Source organism: Balaenoptera borealis (genome assembly GCF_965194805.1).
Source record: "Balaenoptera borealis genome assembly, chromosome: 5".
NCBI classification, from domain to species: domain Eukaryota; kingdom Metazoa; phylum Chordata; class Mammalia; order Artiodactyla; family Balaenopteridae; genus Balaenoptera; species Balaenoptera borealis.
This window is the reverse complement of record NC_138862.1, coordinates 146,272,956-146,294,524: the sequence shown is the minus strand read 5'-3', so window position 1 is coordinate 146,294,524 and position 21,569 is coordinate 146,272,956. Positions and strand designations below refer to the sequence as shown.

The 21,569-nt window shown below is 40.3% G+C and overlaps 1 protein-coding gene across 3 annotated transcripts in view; it reads right to left on the bottom strand.

Moving 5' to 3' along the window:
• Positions 1-2,789: 2,789 nt before the first annotated feature.
• Positions 2,790-21,569, bottom strand: part of LRRC3B (leucine rich repeat containing 3B) — a 100,085-nt gene continuing 81,305 nt past the window's right edge. For 2 of the 3 annotated variants that reach the window (XM_082392818.1, XM_082392816.1), the window contains one exon: positions 2,790-8,048. In XM_082392818.1, the coding sequence (XP_082248944.1) occupies positions 7,105-7,884 (780 nt within the window). In that variant the 5' untranslated portion in view covers positions 7,885-8,048 and the 3' untranslated portion in view covers positions 2,790-7,104. The remainder of the gene's footprint in view (positions 8,049-21,569) is intronic. The other variant, XM_082392817.1, reaches the window with a different exon arrangement.

Sequence of the window (21,569 nt, the reverse complement as noted above, 5' to 3'; positions counted from 1 at the left end):
GGCTAGATGACTAGACCTGGGCTCTGCTATTGCACATCAGCCGAGTGATCCTGGGTCATTCTGGACCTCAGTCTCCTCATCTGTGTCATGGGAACAATGATAGTATCCACTTGGCAGGGCTGTCGTGAGAACGAGGAAAGGTACAAACAGAACTTAGTACTATGCCAAGTAAATGATACCTGTAGTGAGGGAAAGGTAAAACTATTTGATGAAGGGTTCTTTTATTTTATATAAGGTTCTTTATCTGTGACTTACACACAGGGATTCCTCAGTCCATGTTTTAATATGAAGATGAAATGTCTTGTCAATGTCAGTTAAAGTCCATCCTGTTTGTCCCCCCAGAGCCTTGCTTCCAGGTAGCGCTTTCTCGAGTTTTCTTCACTTCTCATTCTCCTCTTGTCACTGCAGCTTGTTTCTCAGAGAGCCAGGGAATCAGCATGACTGTCGGTGACGATGAAAGACTTTGAGAGCAGACCAACGTCTTTCCTATATCTTTCTTCCAGAAGAAATGTGGACAACCTAAGGATTTGTGTAAATTAGCACCATCCTACTTCCTATGAACAACTTTATCTTACTTTTAAAATTTTATTGGAGTATAGTTGATGTACAAAGTTGTGTTATTTTCAGGTGTACAGATACAGATATATGTATATAAAGGTACACATATACATATATCCATTCTTTTTCAGATTCTTTTCTCATGTAGGTTATCACAGGATATTGAGTAGAGTTCCCTGTGCTATAGAGTAGAACCTTGTTGGTTATCTATGAGCCACTTCATTTTAAAATCTATTCAACAAGCAATGCCATTAGCTCAATAGCTGGCTTGTTCATCTTTAGCCCAACAGCCAGACTTTAGATCACCTTTCATTTTGCAAATGCTTCTCTGAGGAAAAAAAATAAATGAAATATAAAAGAAAAAAAGAGAATTTTGGTCCCAACCCCAGAGAAACCCACAATATATTCATTACAGGCTTAGCTTTCTAGGTCAGATCCAGAAAACTTTTGTCAGTTGGAAGCTCATACGGCCACAGGCAAAGAAAGTAAATGCACTGATTCTTTTTTGAAAATAGTGAGCAAAATGTAGGCGATCCATCAGCTAAAGAAAGAGTACGGTTCACAAACTTGATCGACTCAGCTGCCATTAGTGACAAGTGTAAATGTTTTCACTGAACTTGGGGACAGTCTTGAAAATACATCTAATAATTTCCCCGGAAAACCCAAACCTGGGCTATCTCTAGATCAAATGACTGACAGATAGATTTTGTTTTCATTGCTCCCACTATCTCTTTTCCTGATGCTTTTGGGACCCAGTTCCCCATATTACCCCAACATGCATGTGGACACACGCTCGCATGCATGCACGTGTGAGAGCGCACACTTCTTAAGTGATTTACACCACTTTCTGGTTCTTTTAATGTTGAAGAAGTTAGAACCATAAAGAGAAATGGATTTCCTTTTACTGTCACTCACCCATGAAACATAGGGCTCTATGTGGCCCTATGAGGACTCTATGTGGTCTTGTGGCCTCAAGATCATAAATTCCCTGGGTTGGATGGAAAAAGTGGACTTTGAAGAGTGCCTCCTGCTGGGTCTACGTGACCCACTAATTCACGTGGTGTATTTGGGACCATCCGTATAATGGGTTTGGGCAAATGCGGGGTGAGGAATTCAGGTCTTCCTTTTCCCCAAATCCTACTTCACCTATTTGGATTTGGAAAGGGCTGAGGAGGGCATTTGCAAATGTGTGGTAAATGAATTAGCCTCAGGTTCACTTTGTCTGGGTCAGACCCAGCCAACTTGATAATCAGTGGTACCACTTTGGGAAGCCAGGCTGACAACAGCTCTGGAAACAGAGTAGAACGTCACATAAGGGCAATCACTCCCCTTTTGCCGGCAGGGCTGTACTTGACCACCCTGGGTTTATGCTGCTACTCAAAGAAGCAAATGCTAATCATCTCTCCCTACCCAGGAAGGTGCATCAAGATCATCTTCTCCATCTCTCCACGGGGAAGCCAGACCATGCACAGCACAGAACACATTATCCAGGGCCTATTTGTGAAAGGGAAAATAATCCTCTCATTATATCTTAACATTCATAGATATTCTTTATTACAACTCTGTGGCAATGTAGGAACCTTAAGTGCATTCCAAACCCTCAAAGACACTTGCTGATAGCCAATGATGTTTTCACTGTGTGTAATATTATGTTGTTCTGTTTCTTTGAAGACTGGGAAGCAGTTTATCAGGAGAGGCCTATTAGGGACACTGCACGGGTATATGGAGATGTGAGCCCTAATCCCCAAGCCTGTAGGGATTTCAATGTCAACACCTGAGAAATCAGTGGATGAGATCATCTCTAGGACTCTTCCATTCCTGACATTCTAGGAGTTCACCTATCTCTAGTAACGTGAACATTTAATTAAGCAGAATTTTCCACTCTCCAGCTGTGCCAGACAAATGAGAGAACTCAATGCATGAACCGATAAGAAAAACCTACCCACACCCCAGGCTGCCTTACGCTGGTGGATGTCAGAACAAGAATTATTGTGGGTAATCAAAGAAGGACATAAAAAAGAACAACACGTACATGGCAGACTTTGTATATCAGTGCCTTATGATTTGCCAATGCGTTCTTGAAAGTTAAATCTTCCATTACATAACTTTTCATCACTTTCTGAAAACTGTTTGAGTCGGGTTGGCATGTTTTATGATTTGCCTTGCTTCAGAGATAAGCACTTTGTCAATGATTAGATTAAAATTCTCAGGTACTTTTTTCATTTAAAAGGTTGAGGTTAGGGAGGGGTAAATTGGGAGTCTGAGACTGGCAGATACACACTACTATATATAAAACAGATAACCAACAAGGACCTACTGTATGCACAGGAGACTCTATTCAATATTCTGTAATAACCCAAAAGGGAAAAGAATCTGAAAAAGAATAGATACATGTATATGTATAACTGAACCACTTTGCTGTACACCTGAAACTAACACAGCATTGTAACTCAACTATATTCCAATAAAAAATTTTAAAAAAATACATGAGGGTAACTTTCTCAAGTTTCCCACCGGACATTGAGAACTACTGAGATATTTATCTCTGTGATATATATTGATACTATGTGAAAACAACTGCTGAGATAACCATTATTATTCAACAGCTGCAGATGTTTCAACCCATGTTAAATCCTGGGAAGAGGCTCAGAGACCACTGGCCTCCAGTCTAGGACTGTCTGAGACTGGGAATGAGTCCCTGCCCTGTCGCCTCTGCTGGCTACATTGATGCTGTGATAGCCTTTCGGTGGCCACCTCTGACTGACCAAGATCATACAGAAGGCAGTCGCTAAGCCTGGGCAAGACAGGCTTTTGACAGATCTATGAAGGCCTGTGAATAGTGAACCCATTCCTCTGGCAGATGCAAGAGAGAAATAAAGTATTTCCTGCATATATATGTGGAACCTAGAAAAATGGTACAGATGAACCAGTTTGCAGGGCAGAAATTGAGACACAGATGTAGAGAACAAACGTATGGACACCAAGGGGGGAAAGCGGTGAAGGGTGGTGGTGGTGGGATGAATTGGGATATTGGGATTGACATGTATTCACTAATATGTATAAAATAGATAACTAATAAGAACCTGCTGTATAAAGAAAATAAATTAAAAAAAAAAAAGTATTTCCTGCATACCAAACAAGCTTCCAAGACCCTAACCAAGCTCCTCAGGAAAAGCTTCAAGTTGTAATTCCCTTAGTTTAAGCTGAATTCTGGGAAGAAATTTGGTTTGGAAAGAGTGTCCACTCATTCAACGAACTCCAGACATTTAATGATAGAAAGTAAATTTTCTGACTTGATCTGAGTTACTCCCAAGCCTGTACATTGTAAAACTGTGTAACTCGCATCTCTTTTTTTCTCAATGCATTTTGTTGAGTATAAAGAATACATGCTTATATATGTATAACTGAATCACTTTGCTGTACACCTGAAACGAACACAACATTGTTAATCCACTACACTCCAATATAAAATAAAAATTAAAAAAAAAATAAATAAAGGTTGAAATTAAAAGAGTGATGCCAAAGGAGAGAGCTGAGCAAAGAAGCTGTTAAGTAGAATATTTAGAAGGGAAGACGCCATGTGCATCAGATAATAGTTCGTTTCAAAACCCTTACAGCCCTAAAATAAGTTGCTCTCCATGTAACGTAAACATGTGCAAGGGTTTGGAAATTAAGGAGCGTGTTGGGATTAAAGCCAGGGTGTGCACATTGGGCCTTTTTCTATATAGCCAGCCGTGAGCTTCAGGAAGATCTTTCCACTCCCTGACATCATTCCTACAGGCTGATGGGAAGAGTATTTCCTTTCAGTTTTGGCCCTGAAGGGGTCCTGTAGCCTGTTATTTGTTTAAAAAAAAAAAAAGAATTAATTTTCTCCTCCAACGGCTTATATACTCCAATTCATGGCAATTTAAAACATTAGGTTTTTTTAAGCTCTTGCACTTATGGCACTGTTAACTGGAAACATACAGGCAGGGAAAGGGATTAACCTAGGATGTGCTTTTAACTCTACGTATGTGGAGAATTACAAACTAAAATGTGGGAGTTGAACTTGGCCACAACTGGACAAGACCAGGACTCTACATCAACACATTTCAGAGGTTTTTTTCCCCTTGACAGGTACTTTCACTCGACTAATATAATTGGGCAGTAGGAAAATAAGCTCTTATTCCTAAGAATATACAGATTATTTTGGAAGAAGCAACCTGAAATGGATTATGTGATTTATGAAAGCTTTTCTAAAATGAATGTGATTCACACACTCAGATAAACACAATTAATTTATTGACTGTTTTAAAAGGTTGTCTTAGCAAAGCCTTGATTTTTCTATTCTTTAGGGAGAAAAAAAAGCGTATTCTGTTAGGCATCTTTCTATGGTAATACTCACAGAGATATATTATAAGGTTGTCCTCCAGGGGGTGTTAAATCTTCAGCAAAGCTCCAATGTTACTGCAAGCGTTCAAATCCAGTTAGCACAGGCAGATAATGTGGCTTCCTTCTCACGGGGATGCAGGAGTTCTAGGGCCCGCATCCTGAATTTCACATCTCAGGCTTCTACACGAGACCTCACACTTTTCAGTAAGGCTAACGCAGGCATGAAAAGCCGGTGGCCGTGAGGTGTGTGCCATGAGCCCAGCCATACTGTTCTGAATGTCAGACGGCAAATCTTGGGCTGGCTGATCCATAGGGTTCACCCTGCTAAACTTTGCAAGACACTATTGTTACAGATAGAAACCATGGTGCTTTCCAAGGGCAGAAATGTGATTCCTGAAGGCCCAAAGATAACCTCATATGAGCTGGAGAAGGCTACGTCCGTCAAAATGGCAAAGGATCCTTCCTTCCTACTTAATCCCCTCAAAGGGCTATTTTTGCTGTTATTTCTTAATGAAACCATCCCTTGGGAGTCTGCAAACCTCTAGGTCTGGCAAACCAGCAACTTGAAGTAGTAAAAGTCTACAACGGCAAAGCATACAGTATAGCAGCTAAGAGGTCCGTTGGTTCTGGAGTTGACTGACTGGGTTTCAATATCTGCAGTACTACTTACAAGCTTATAATACTTCTCTAGGATCCTGAATTAACTACTTAAACTCCTGCGTCTCTGATTCGTCATTCACAGAAGACTATCTCATAGGGTAATGGTAGGATTAACCAAGACAACCCAAGGAAAGTGCTTGGTGTATAGTAAGGGTTCCATAAACAGTATTAGTTACTTTTATTCCTGAGTCTGGGGTCGAGTTCCCATGATGTGGCTCCAGGCCTGTCTCTCGCTTCCTGTTACATAGACCCCTTGGTCCCCCACACCTCCCTACTTTTATCCCTGTGTTCTGCTTCCTTTACCTTCCTCACCTACAGCATCTGATGAGATCCCACCCAAGTCTCAAGGATGACCTTTAACTGCAGCTTAAACCCGAAGAAACACAATTCCCTCCTCCAAGCACCAAATGAGCTTTCTCCTATCTCTGAACAATGTCAGGGACAGACTATCTTGATACACAGGTGTTTGCATTTGTCAAATATATGGAACTGTAAGCTTAACATGGGTGCATTTTTTAATATGTAAATTATACCTCTATCAGCCAACCCAGTCAGAACATAATGAGAAGACCTCAGTCTTTGGAGTCAGGGAGACTTGGTTCAAGTTCGAGTTCTGATACTTTCTACTTGGCAGGTCACTGGACTTCTTTCACGCACGGCTTCCTCCTCTGCAGATGGGGTGGTTGTCACTTTCTCCCCTGGGAGTCAGGGTTTGGAGTCATCGTATACAAATGCCTCACACCATGCTTGCACACAGTTGATGCTACGTGATTATTAAGACCTTCCTTTTCGGCATGGCTATTTCTATGTTGGTCACACACCTCTGTCCACCAGAAGGTAATCCTGAGGACAGAATATGTGCTCCTTTTTTTTTCCCATGTGTCTAGCATAGAGTAGAAGTAGTGTGTTTTGCTAAACACACCGACTTTTGGGTAGCAAACACCTAGAGACAGCCCAACTTACGCCTCTGCAGGTTGCCACGCTATGTATTATCACTTAAGTTTGCTAAGGCTTAGTATTTTGAAGTCTGACATATTTTCCTTGGCTGATAGCTCAGCTATGGTGCCCCAGTGTACAGTAGAACTTAATAACATCTCTCACTGTGATCATTCTTTAGGTTCACAAGAGTTGTCTGTTTCTCTTTAAAGCAATGGAATGACTGTACTGTTTTCTGGACCAATAAGTCACTCTGGTTTTCATGGTTCAAAGTTAGGCTTTTATTTGGTTTCAAATTAAAAAAATAAATTTCATTATTAAATACTGAGATGGATAGAACTAAGGTTCAGAGAAGTAGCTGACTCAGGAATATACCACCAGGAGTACAACGGAGGGGTGGATCACCTAAACGAAAATGATTTGTTATGCTGTCATGTTTGTTAAAAGTTCAACAGTGGCATGATTCAAAAGAAACTGAGATACAAAGTTTCAAATGTTTACAATGGATGAGAGAAGTAAACCACTTATTCTACTGCAATCCCAAACGGATTTCTTTTTCCATGCCAGTCAGTTCGGACACTACACCACTGTACTAATATCGTCGGGTTCGTCGGCTTTCTTTTGCCTGCTTGGCAGGGATTTCAAGTATTCAAGGTGTCTTCGCGCATCTTCCTGATTTTGCCTCACATAATACACCACATACGAGATCACCATGGTGAACCAGCCAAACATGGTGACCAGCATGGCATAATCAGTCGTTTTTTTAGGGAGGTTACAAAGGTCAGCGTCATTGGCAGCGTTGAGGAACGGTCTCCCGGCGTGTTCATCCAGCACGGAGGTCTTGCAGATCACATTGTGGGCTGTCTCGTGATTGGACACCATGCCCCTCAGAACTTGCTGGAGCGTACAGTCGCAGTGCCAGGGGTTGTTGGCAATCCTGGCCCTGGCCTTCAGGTTATTGAAAGCGTTTTTGTGCACGCTCTGAATCCGGTTGTCAGACAAGTCCAGAGTCTGCAGAGTTTCAGCGACTCCTTTGAAGGCATGCTCATCGATAAACTCAATGCCATTTTTGGACAGGTTGAGAACTCTTAGTTGATGGAGGTCCTTAAAAATCTCATTGGGGATGGATGTGATCTGATTGGAGTCCAGATACAGTAAGACTGTTTCAGGAGGAAGATCTCTAGGTATTTCCTTGAGATTTGCATTGCTACAGGTGACATTTAAACCCCCAGAGGAAGAACAAAGACAGCCCTTGGGACACATACTGGCGGAATGAAAGCACAGTATCATAAGAACAAAACTTTGTAGGAGGAGACACATGGAGAGGGAACGAGTTAACCACAGGTCCACCAGATTCATGCTGGGATGTCAGCATAATCACAAGCCCATTCTTCATTTATTCCAACAAGCGAGTGTGGTAACGCTTCCAGCCCTGTCCACACTGTTGATTTCCTTCTTGCGTGGTTCAAAGGGCTGCAGCTAATACACGTATCTCTTCATTATTCCGGTCCATGCTTGGGTACCTAAAGGAAAGGAAAGCAGATGCAATTAGCTCTTTTGCAAAGGGAGGTACATTGCAATTGAAAATGCTCTCAGGCATCTGGCATTTTATGTGGGCAGGAGAGTTGGTTATGCAGGTAATTTCCATCAACACCACTGGGAGTTATCTGTGTAATGGGGTCTCCTGCTCAAATCCCAGGTCCTGGGGGAAAGGACTGTCAATAAATGACATTTCCAAATGATGTTGACTTGTTGTTCATTGCACAGAATTAGAGCAGACAGTCCAGCTTCCTCTCATTTCTACTGGCCTTCACCACATCCTGAACCCTTTGTAAATTTTACAGCAATAAGATGTAATTACCCCTTTGCTTCTTCCTACAATAACAGAGGCATCAAGGCAACTGAGCCCTTCACTTGGGCAACAGTGAGAAATCATACTGATATTTACAGTTAATGACCATAGATAACAATATCTTTCATGGTTTTTGAATGGATGCCCAATTTGGACTATTTTCTCTAAAGAAATCTCTTACTTGAACCATGGAACGTATAAGTGCATTCCATCCTTCACAACAAAATGTTGCTAAGGACCTACAGCATGGAATCTCCAGAAGAGTTGCCTCCTTTGTGACCTCTTAAGATTACATTTTACCCGGAAGGATGTCCTTAACTGAATTTCCAAAGGATTCTCTCTTTGTTTTCTAAACAATGTATCCCCTCTCCAATAGATCTTTAAATATGACACACACCTCCAAGCCTTTTTTTTTTTTTAGTATAAAAAGAGAATTAAGAAATACTAGCTTCTTATATGTAAGTCAAATCATTATGCTGTGCACCATAAACTTATACAGTGCTGTATGCAAATTATATGTCAATGAAACTGGAAAAAAATGATGTAATTAGCAGCCAAAGAAATGCAACTATAAAATGAGATATGAATGTTTTTCTTCTATCAATGTAATTTTTGAAAATACCATCCATACGCTTATAAAAATAGTATAATATAGCATCCTCATTAACACATCTTTTGAGAATACGTTTTGGAAAGAAATTTGGCAATATCTATTGAGAACATTAAATTTTATATACATATACATCTCTCTCTCTATATATATATATCTTTTGACATTGTAATTTTCTTTCAAGTAATCTGTTCTAGGGAAATGTTCTAAAATTAAACAAAAATTTACCCCCCCCCAAAAAAAGAAATACTAGGCTCTAAGACTTCCTCAATAGCCTATTTTTCTTTCTAATCATATATATATATATATATATATATATATATATATATATACGCATGTATTAGTGTTGGAAAAAGGCCAAAAGTAATTGGAAAACTTTAGTAATATGAGCAAGGTTATGAACTTACCCCAAAATGGAGATGAGAACATAAGTGAACATTCAAAACTACTCTCTCATGTAAAGAGGACAGGCGTCCTCACAGGTTAGGCAAGTGGATCTTGGACAGATTATGTGACTTGTCCAAGGTCAAATAGCTTGCAGGTGGTAGAGACAGGAATCAGGCCAAAGACTTTGTTCTGACTCATTAATCTCACAAGTCTTTCCACTCCCCCTACAGCTCTTTCCCAATCCCATCTGCTCCACGAGGGCAAACAGAATCCAGGGATTGCTGTAACTTCTGATGCTGTTATGTTGCTACTCCATCCCTCATTAAGGACCCCATCGGGTCCCAGGGAGGGGGCCCTCTGCCTTGTGGAGGGGATCCATGCCTGACTTCCGAGGATTCTCTCCCAGGATCTGAGAAACAAGGAGAACATTCATTCCCCTTACAGCAGTGAGCAACAAATGACTCTCTGCAAACTTGTCTTTTCTAAAGATCCCAGATGGATAAATACAGAGGGAAATGACTCCAAATGTTACCAAACTCACAGAAAGGAAGATTAATGTGAGCTGAAAACATAATGAACTGGGTTGTTCATCATGGAAAAAATAAGATTAGCAACAGCAGAATGCAATGAATGTGCTTTTGGAATCCTGAGTCCCTCCAATGCCAGAGATGCTAGAGATGAACCCCTAGGCGTACTAAGCCGTGTGTCAACAGCTCATTTCATCTGCAGTGGAAGTTTACCTCCCTTCCATGTTTTCCTTCCTTCAAAACTTCATCGCGTGGCATTTGGGGACTGTAGTAATTGTCTAGATGGGAGAGAAAAAGCACGAACAGGTGTGGAGGGGAGAACACTCAGAGAAGAAAGAGTGTGGCAGTAGGACAAGGCAAATGTGGCTGTGAGCAGCACATGAGAAGGACACAGGAGATGGGAGAAATGAGTGTGATTAGAGAAAACAAAGGGAGCCCCTGTCATCAAGCGACTTCCATCACCTGAGCATGTGCGACCTGAGTATGTGCTGAAAGAAGGAAAGCCTTCTCTGGAGGGCATTCCACATCTCTCCAGAGACAGATTCCAAGTCTATCTGGAGGAAAGTGTTCTCTAATTTAGACTCTAAGTTCTGTGAGGGCAGGGACTTGTTTCTACCTTGTGTAGAGACAATAGTAAACAATTAAGAAGTGAAAAGTACACTGGGTTTGTATTTCAGCTCTAATCCTGATGAGCATTATGCTATCTAAACCTCATTCCCCTTCTCTTCATATAGAGATTATAAAAGCATCTAATAACAATGTTGACTTGAGCATTATATGAGATAATCCGTGTAAAGCATTTAACACAATGCGTGATAGATAGTAAGTGCACAATACTTGTTAGCTAGAGTTATTATTATTATTCCAGGAACATTCTGAACTCCTAGCATTGTGCCTGGCCTGTGTGAAGGGCTAAATAAATATCCATTGTATGAATGAACCAATGAAGTATTGAGCAATCTAGCTGTGGTTTTTCTTCCCTACGGTGATTATTTTTATTACTTCGAACATAAGCACTGCCTCATCAAATGTCTGTTGGTTTTACATGTTAAAATGGTGGCCTTTGGAAAAATCACAAATGCACACTCCTATTTGAAGAATAGAACTTTTTCCCAGTACACGTCTCTAGACTTAATCTATTGTTTCTCCAGAATGATCAGTCCAATGGTCATGGTCACAGACAAGAAATGGTGCAAAGTTTCTTGAGATGAAATCCTTCATGCCCCACATGGTTCACCTGAACACCGGATGGAATGCCTATTGGGTGTACAAATACCGAATATTCCTTGCATTCAAAGAGTTTGGACTCAAACTATTTCATTTTCTCTCTATGATTCATAAAAAGGGAATAAAATCTTCTGAGATTGGCTGGATCACTGGGTTGCCATGACAGCCTCTAGAGCCTCCACTCTCATCCATTATAAAGTGACAAAAGATGCAGGATGTACAGAGCTGAGCCCTTAGATGCCCAAATACATCGAATCAAGGTTATCTTCAGCAGGAAGGACAGAAGAGCTGCCTCTCCACTCTATTGTGCTGAATTACTATTTTCCAAAGGGATTATCAGCTTGGCATTGCCTTAAAGTACTGGAAAGGTAAACAGTGATTCCTAGGAAAGGAAGCCGTGGGGAGACGTGCCTCAGAGTAAAACACCGGCCATTCTGCAGACATCAATGATCATCCAGCAGAGGACAGAGCTAGGGAGAAGCCTGGAAACCTACAGCTCCCTCCTGCTCTGTTCGTCATCAGGTCTACCCGCAAACCCAAAGTAGCAAACAAGCCATACTGCTGGTGGAAAAGATGCCGCCTTGCTAACTTCAGAATGAGCGGGTGGAACACAGTGAAGGCTTGGGGTCACACTCGTGATGCAACAGTGGTGACAGCAATTCCCGCCTGCCCTCCTGAAAAGGAAGAAGACCCACCAAGAGGACAGCCCAAATTAAACAGCACCTTTCCTACCTCCTGACTCCCCCTTCAAATTTCTCAACTCATTATACTGCCCTATCCTCATACCCTCATTCCTTTCATATATGTCTGGGGCAACCAGGAAGCTACAGGATTTCTGGATGTGCTGTTCAGGTCTGAGCTGTGCCCCCAAAGAGGGCCATTTTATCCCTATATCCATGTCTTGCTCCCATTTCCCTGTCACACGAGTTTCAGAGCTACAGCAATTAATCCTGGGATTGGGTGTCAACCACCAAATATTGTTTCCAGAAGAAAAAAAAAATGCACTTGGCAGCCTGCCTGAGAAGACTATTCTTTCAGTGCTGATTAAAAACTCTGTCTTGGGCTTCCCCGGTGGCGCAGTGGTTGAGAATCTGCCTGCCAATGCAGGCGACACGGGTTCGAGCCCTGGTCTGGGAAGATCCCACATGCCGCGGAGCAACTGGGCCCGTGTGCCACAGCTACTGAGCCTGCGAGTCTGGAGCCTGTGCTCCGTAACAAGAGAGGCCGCGACAGTGAAAGGCCCGCGCACCGCGATGAAGAGTGGCCCCCGCTTGCCACAACTAGAGAAAGCCCTCGCACAGAAACGGAGACCCAACACAGCCGTAAATAAATAAATAAATAAATAAATAATTTTTTTAAAAAAACCCAACTCTGTCTTGTTTCCTGTTTCTTTCTTCTCATCATTAGGGGATACCCAGGGACACTCAGGGTTTCATGAACTCTTCAGAGATAGCTATATGCCTTGATTCAGAGAGGAATACCAGACACACCAATTTCTTCCAATTAGCTTCCATGCAACTCTGCTACCAAACAGAAGGATTTGATTAAAAGGCCAAAAATAGAAAAACAGGAAAGTATTTCAATTTAGGACATAAAATTCAAACCAATAAAAAACCATAAAAGTAAGTACTTAAAATTAAAATTTCAGTATGGCAAATATACAAAGCGAAATGATCAATGATAAAATAAAAGGCTGATTTCTCTAATATACAAGAAGGTCTTCCCAGAGGCATAAGAAATGGATCCAACAGAAGAATGGACAGAAAAACAAGATATACAACTGGACAATAAATTATATGGCCAAAACCAGGAGATATTTTGCAAGATTCATGGCCTTTTTACTTGACTTCCTCACCTCCTCCCGCTCTCTGTTCTATAAAAGAAACTGGCATCCAGACCCCAATAAGATGGTACTCTAGGACACTGATAAGATGGTACTCTAGGACACTGATAAGATGGTACTCTAGGACACTGATAAGATGGTACTCTAGGACACTGATAAGATGGTACTCTAGGACACTGATAAGATGGTACTCTAGGACACTAGTCCGCCATCTTCTTGGATGCCCAGCTTTCCGAATACAGTCGCTATTCCTTGCATCAACACCGCGTCTCCTGATTTACTGGCCTGTTGCACGACAAGCAGAGCGAGCTTGGACTCGGTAACATCTATCACCAAAAGATTCCACCAGGGCTTCAAACTGGGCATCCCTAAAAGCAAAATCATTTTCACCCTTCCACCCCACCCAACGACCTCTCTTCTACCACAAACCATATCCCATATATAGAAAAGCACTAAAATCCTTAACTTGAGATGTCTGGGTTTTGTTTGTTTGTTTGCTTGTGACTACAGTAATCTTTTGATTGACTACCTGGGGTTTTTTGTTCGTTTTTTGTTCTTTTTCAGCAAAAACTCCTATGTATCTGGGCTTCTCCCTTACCTCTTCTGAGCAGTCCCTCAGAGCTACCTGAGAGGCTGTCTCTCCTGGGCTATAGTCCTCATAAGGTCCCCGAATAAAACTTAACTGGAAACTTTTAGGTTGTGGGTTTTTTTTTTTTCCAGTTGACACTAACAAATAAACAGCACCTTTTTTTTGAACCCAGCATCTATCCCTCTCTGGGTACTAACAAAGACTAAAGATAAGATTATATCTTGGCTAACATCTGTATTTATTATTCAACATGCTGCAAGTTTATAGGAAGGCTGAGTGGGAACCCATCTGTCTCAGTTTCCTTCTGCTTCTCTGTTATTATTTCTCAGTAAGTGCCTAAGGCATTTACAACCATGAGAGCTTTGCAAACTCTTAACACGTAATCTACATAAATGTAGGGTCCCAAAGATGCTCCAGGGTCCAGAGGCAACTTGAAAGCTGCTTTTAGAAAGCACTAACTTATGCTGTATTCAGTTGTACTTCTGAGTGGGGTGAACGATTGTTATCATTTTTTAAAAACTTATCCTACTTAACCCTAGCCAATGACTTGGTGGCAAAAGTATAGGATTCAGATCCAAACCCAAGGTCCAGAAACTGGCTTCAAAGTCCAGCTTCCTTGAATTCTAAGAATTTACTGAATCACTTACACACCCATGCCTTAGTTGCCTTAGGACTATCACCAATAATATCCACCTCACTGGTCTCATAATTATAAGGATAAAATAAAATAAATATGTGTGAAATGTGCTTCAGAAACTGTCAATGACTGTTCAAAGATTATGCTCTATTATGAGTTTTAGTATTTAGTATTTAGTATTTATTTTAGTATCCAATATCAATCATCATTTTTTTCCAGAGCCTCACATTTATTTTTCCTAAGCATAATCAACTGTGAAATAGTTCTCACATCACTTATACAGCTGTCAATGAAAAAATGTTGCTGCCATACCAGTAAACAAAGGATGCTGCAGCCATCACATTACAGCCGCCAGGTGAGCCCTGAGGGAACTCAGGATAGAAACTGGATGCCTTCCATCAGGCCACCAGCTGCTGCAGCCACTCTCTCCCCTGCGCTCCCCCCCCCCACACACTGTGCACCCTGAAAAGACTCAGGATGTGAACACACAGGATACCAGTCCCAGAAAGCTGAGGTGCATATCAAAGGAATGATTTCAACGAGCCCAGAGTCTTGCATCTTCCCATGCATAGAAAAGCACTAAATTCCTTAACTTGAGATGTCTGGTCTTCTTTAATGAACAGGAATCTTTTGGTGTTCCAACTACCTGGTGTTTCTTGCAAAAACTCCTATATATCCTGGCTCCCCCCCGACCTCTTCACAGCAGTCCCTCAGAGCGATCTGAAAGGCTGTTTCCCGGGCTTAAGACCTGGGTGTTGTCCGCAAATAAAACATAAATCTCAACTTTTAGGTTGTGCTTTTTTTTTTTTTTCAGTAGATACAGTATGCCAAAATATATTTAACCTGAATCTAATCAAGAGGAAGCGACCTGACCAATCCAGAACTTGAGACATCTTACAGGGTGACTGGTCAGGATTCTTCAAAGAGTCACTGAAGGGAAAAAAACAAACAAACAAACAACAAACAAAACCAAAATCAAATAAGAACAGGCTGAGGAACGGTTCTAGATTAAAGAAAAAAGAGACGTGACAACTAAAAATGTTACTGAATTAGTTGCCTGAACCCACACTGGGGTCCTAACCTGGCCTGAGACCCTTTGTCTCGGCCAGGGAGGTTCTTTTTCTGATCAGATTTGCACAGCCAATGACAAAACCAGTGCTGAGACTGGAATAGCGCAAGCTTTATTCAACGGCCAAGAATGGAGAAGCAGGAACTTAGTTCGCAAGTCAACTTCTCCTGTATATTTGGAGACAGCAAATATATAGGAGATTCACAGTAAAGGGAGGGGGTTGGAAAGAGTGGGAAGAATATTTGTGAGTTATCTGAGAACAGGGGTGTGGTTAGGACCTGAGGCAACACTCCTTTTCAGTCCTTATATGGGCTTTTCTGGCTGTTGTCATGGCAACTGTCAACTGTCATGGTGCTGGTGGGAGTGTCATTTAGCTAATATAATGAGCGTATAATGAGGATCAAGACCCACTGGAAGTCAAATTCTCTGTCACCTTGGGTCCAGCAGGTTCCAACCAGTTCTTGTTTTTTCCTCTTTGCAGCTTCCTCCTTAAACTTAAGTAAGAGTAATTGGTTTCCATTCGAGGGAGGGGCGGGGTATGATTCTGGGGCAACAGCCTTGGTAACAAAGGCGTTGTGAGAGATTGACTTCTGGATTTTAAAAAAAAAAAAGGTTGGAAAAGGGCATTATTGGAACGATTGGGAGAAATTTTGTATAAAAACAATGTCAGCTATTACTGTATCAAATTTAAATTTATTTGGTTTTATCATGATATAAGTAGAAAGGAGAGAGTCCTTGTTCTTAGAAGGTACCAGATTTGGTGGTCAAGAGTCACGACGACTGCAACTTTCACATTGTCCAGCAGAAACAAAACTATATTTATATGTAGAAAGAAAAAGACAAAAGTGGCAAAAGATTAACAATTGGTAAATGGAAAGTGATGGGATGAACTTGTTCATCGTACCGATTTTTCAACTTCTCTGAAAGTTTTGAATTTTTTCAAAGGAAAATTTGGAGGGGAGATTCTATGTTTTAAAAATAAACAACCACAAAAAAGAACTTCAAGAGGAGAAGAAACCCCTTCCTGGTAAAGCAGGAGAATCTTAGGAATGCTAATCAGAGTTTGACTTATCTCCTCAGAGATACACAAAATGGAAACCCAAGGTGAAAGGAGCAGCGATTCTTTAAAACTGCATTTCATGAATATCAAGACTAGAAAAAGGAGGGCACACTGACATAAGACTCATGTGTCAGGTGGACCTAGTTTTAATTGGGCAGCATGGAGATCATGGCTTGGCTCCTTACTAATTAGGTAACCTCTCTATCCCACAGTTTTCTCAAATGAACATGGGGGTAATAATAATAGTTCGTACCACAAAGGGGTTTCATGAGGATTAATTTAGATAACATGTATTGCTCAGCCATAAAAAGGAACAAAATAGTGCCGTTTGCAGAGACGTGGATGGACCTAGAGACTGTCATACGGAGTGAAGCAAGTCAGAAAGAGAAAAACAAATACCATATGGTATCGCTTCTATGTGGAACCTAGAAAAATGGTACAGATTAACTTATTTGCAAAGCAGAAATACAGACACAGTTGTAGAGAACAAACTTACAGATAGCAAGGGGGGAAGGGTGGGTGGGATGAACTGGGAGATTGGGATTGACATATATACACTATTAATACCATGTATAAAAGAGATAACTAATGAGAACCTACTGTATAGCACAGGGAACTCTATTCAGTGCCCTGTGGTGACCTAAATGGGAAGGAAATCCAAAAAGGAGGGGATATATGTATACGTATAGCTGATTCACTTTGCTGTGCAGCAGGAACTAGAACAACATTGTAAAGCAGCTATACTCCAATAAAAATTAAAAACAAAAAAAACTGAAAGCTTCAGTTGCATGAAAAACTCTCAGCAAGAGTTACTGTTACCACCACTTCTGCTACTACTACTGTTATTGTTATCATTATCATCATTTTATATCTTGTCTTCTCTCTGCTAGGACAATGTGGAGGCTACAAGTGTTACCCTCCCCTTAATGCAATGAAGGGAATAATTCTGATGGTGGCTAACATTTCTACTATATGCAAGACGGTGAACCAAATGCTTTACTTTAAAAATAAAGAGGAATTTTGCCCCAGGGTGGATCATACCTGGAGTCTCCCCATATCTACTTTAAATAATTTAGATGATGAGATTTGGGACTTTAAAGCTGACGCTATTTAGATGAGATTTTGGATTCTGAATTGATGCTATAATGGGTTGAGACTTTGGGGAATGTTGGAGTAGAATAAATATATTTTGCATGGGGATGAATATAAATCTTTAGGGGCCATAAGGTAGGTTGTAGTTGGCTAAAAGATGCCCCCCAAATATCTAGGTCCTAATTCCTAGAACCCATGAATGTTACTTTTAGGAAAAAGAGACTTTGCAGATGGGACTAAGTTAGGGATCTTGAGATGGAGAGATTATCCTGAATAATCTTTGTGACCCTCTAAGTAGGAGGCAGAGGGACAATTGACACAGAAGAGGAGAAGGCATGATGTCTACTGAGTTAGAGCTTGAAGTGATGTGGCTACAAGTCAAGGAATTCTGGCCGCCACCAGAAGCTGGAAGCATCAAGGAATGGATTCTTCCTTAGAGCCTTTGGAGGAGATATGGGCCTGCCAACAGACTGATTTAGGTCCAGAAAGACTGACTCAAAATTAAGGCCTCCAGAATTATAAGAGACATGTGTTTTTTTTAAACCACAAAGTTTTTGGTAATTTGTTCAACAACCATAGGAAACCAATACAGTAGAGTAAGTGAGAAACAGAACTCGAAGTCCGTTCTATCTGACTCCCCATTACACTGGGTTAAGGACTTTTGCTGCAACTAAGTACCTGGCTTAGCTCTGAGTTTCCAGGTAGCCAGTGGAAGATAAATAATGTCGTTACAAAATGGTAATTATCTAATACAGTGAAGGATGACTGGTTATTGGCAGAGATAAACTTTTTCAAATTTCAGCATTTTTAGAAGGTCCTGTGAAAGGGTTACCATAAAGCATAAGGGATAATATCTTTTAAATTTCACCTTATGCTTGAAGCTAAAGAGGCCCCAGTGAATGGAGTTATATGTTAAATCTAACAGCTAATTATAATTTTGTTAGATATTTTGGGGTTTTGTCCCCATTTTTGTTCTCATAAACAATGTGGAATTGAAAAGAATGTTTTGCATCAACGCATTTATCTCTTTTGGATAAATTCCTAGTGGTGAAATTAATAGGGTTAAAGGATTCTCAACTTGTCATCTGAATTCAGTTCATGGTCTACATCATTGAAAGGGCCATTGCATAACATAATGAGCAATGTCTTTAAAATGACAAAAAAAAGTTGGTTACATCTGTCCAATGCGTGTTGCATCTGTGTCTACAGCATCAAAAACAAACCATGCAGAGCCGTCCAGTGGGGAAGGTAGCAGCTCCAGGAGGCTAAGTTGCCTTCTCCTAGTTTAGCCATCATTGATCTTGGTCATAAAGGCACCTAATGGGACCAGTGGCTCAGTCATTTTGCTCCCTGGTAAGAGCCCAGCCCACCAGATAAACAGGATACTATTTCTTGGTCAAAAAATGTGTATTTAAAAAAACCTGCTTGGGCTTCCCTGCTGGCGCAGTGGTTGAGAATCTGCCTGCCAATTCAGGGGGCGCGGGTTCGAGTCCTGCTCTGGGAGGGTCCCACGTGCCGCGGAGCGGCTGGGCCCGTGAGCCACAACTACTGAGCCTGCGCGTCTGGAGCCTGTGCTCCGCAACAAGAGAGGCCACGACAGTGAGAGGCCCGTGCACCGCGATGAAGAGTGGCCCCCGCTTGCCGCAACTAGAGAAAGCCCTCGCACAGAAACGAAGACCCAACACAGCCATAAAATAAATTAATTAATTAATTAATAAAAGCAATCTTTAAAAAAAAAAAGAATGTTAACAGGCAATTATTGAACGCTGTAACTCTGTGCCATGGGAAAAAAACCTGCTTATTTACAGCTCCTATAATATTTTCTTGGCAATAGTACACTATTCTTCTATGATATGGTACCCTGCATTTTTTTTGTTTTGTTTTCCATTAAAAACATAACTGTGCAAAGATATATGTATAATATTGTTTCTTCATTGAGGCACTGTTTGTTACAGCAAAAATATATAAATATATACATAAATAAATGAATAAATAAAAAACCTACAAGGAACCTAAAAATCCATCACACAAAGGCTGATTAAATAAATATGGTACATCAATACAAAACAAAGAAACAATCTACAAATCCTGATAAAAATGATGCCAAATAAGGTACAAACTTCCAGTTATAAAATAAATAAATCCTGGGGTGTATAGCATGGTGATTATAGTTAATAACACTGCATTATACATTTAAAAGTTGCTAAGAGAATAGATCTTAAAAGTTCTCTTCCCAAGAAAAAATATCGTGTCACTATTTGCAGAGGACATGATACTATATATAGAAAACCCTAAAGTCTCCACCAAAGAACTGTTGCAGGATACAAGATTAACATAGAGAAATCTGTTGTATTTCTATACACTAAAAATGAACTAGCAGAAAGAGAAAGCAAGAAAACAAACCAGTTTAAAATCGCATCAAAAAGAATAAAACACCCAGGAATAAACTTAACCAAGGAGGTTATAGACCTATACTCTGAAAACTATACTCTGATGAAGGAAATTGAAGATGATACAAAGAAATGGAAAGATATCCTGTGTTAATGGATTGGAAGAATTAATATCATTAAAATATCCATGTTAAACAAATCAATCTATCTATATATTTAATGCAATCCCTATCAAAATACCCATGACATTTTTCACTGAACTAGAACAAATAGTCTTAAAATTCCTATAGAGCCACAAAAGATCCTGAATAGCCAAAGCAATCTTGAGAAAAAAGAACAAAGCTGGAGGTATCATGCTCCCTGACTTCAGACTATACTATAAAGCTACAGCAATCAAAACACTATGGTACTGGCACAAAAATGGACACATAGCTCAGTAGAACAGAGCAGAGAGCCCAGAAATAAACCCATGTGCCTATGGTCAACTAATCTACATCAAAGGAGGCAAGAAGATACAATGAAGAAAAGACAGTCTCTTCAATAAGTGGTGCTGGGAAACTGGACAGCTACATGTAAAAAATGAGATTAGAACATCTTCTCACAGGATAAACAAACAAACAAAAAAACCCTGAATGGATTAAAGACCTAAATGTAAGACCAGAAACCATAAAAATCCTAGAAGAGAACATAGAAAGAACACTCTTTGACATAAACTGTAGCCATATATATATATATATATATAATATATATATATATATATATATATATATATATATATATATATATATATTGGATCTGTCTCCTAAGGCAAAAGGAATAAAAACAAAAGTAAACAAATGGGACCTAATCAAACTTAAAAGCATTTGCACAGTGAAGGAAACCATTAACAAAATGGGAAGACAACCTACTGAATTGGAGAAGATATTTGCACATGATATGACCATTAAGGGGTAAATATTCAACACATAAAAACAACTCATACAACTCAACATCAAAAAAACAAACAACTCGATTAAAACAGGGAAGACTTGAATAGACCTTTTGCCAAAGAAGATACATAGATGGCCAACTGGCACATGAAAAGATGCTCAACACCAGGGAAATGCAAATCAAAACCACAGTGAGATATCACCACACACCTGTCAGAATAGCTGTTGTCAAAAAGTAAATAATAAATGTTGGCAAGGATTTAGAGAAGAGGAACCTTAGTACATTGTTGGTGGGAATGTAAATTGGTGCAGTCACTATGGAAAACAGTATGGAGGTTCCTCATATAACTAAAAATAGAGCTACCAGATGGTAGTGGAATCTACCAGCAATTCCACTCCTGGGTATATATCCGAAGAAAATGAAAACACTAATTTGAAAGGCTACATGCACCCCAGTGCTCACAGCAGCATTATTTACAATAGCCAAGATATGGAAACAACCTATGTGTCCATCAACACTTGCATAAAGGATGGATAAATAAAATGTGGTATATATATAGACAGTGGAATATTATTCAGCCATAAAAAAGAATGAAATCTTGCCTTTTCCAACAACATAGATGGACCTGGAGGGTATTATGCATAGTGAAGTAAGTCAGAGAAAGACAAATACTGTGTGTTTTCACTTGTATGTGAAATCTAAAAAATTAAAACAAACAAAGAGTATAATAAAACAGAAACAGTGTCACAGATACAGAAAACAAACTGTTAACAGTGGGGAGAGGGTTGGGGGAAGAGGCAAAATAGGGAAAGGGGATTAAGAGGTAACAAA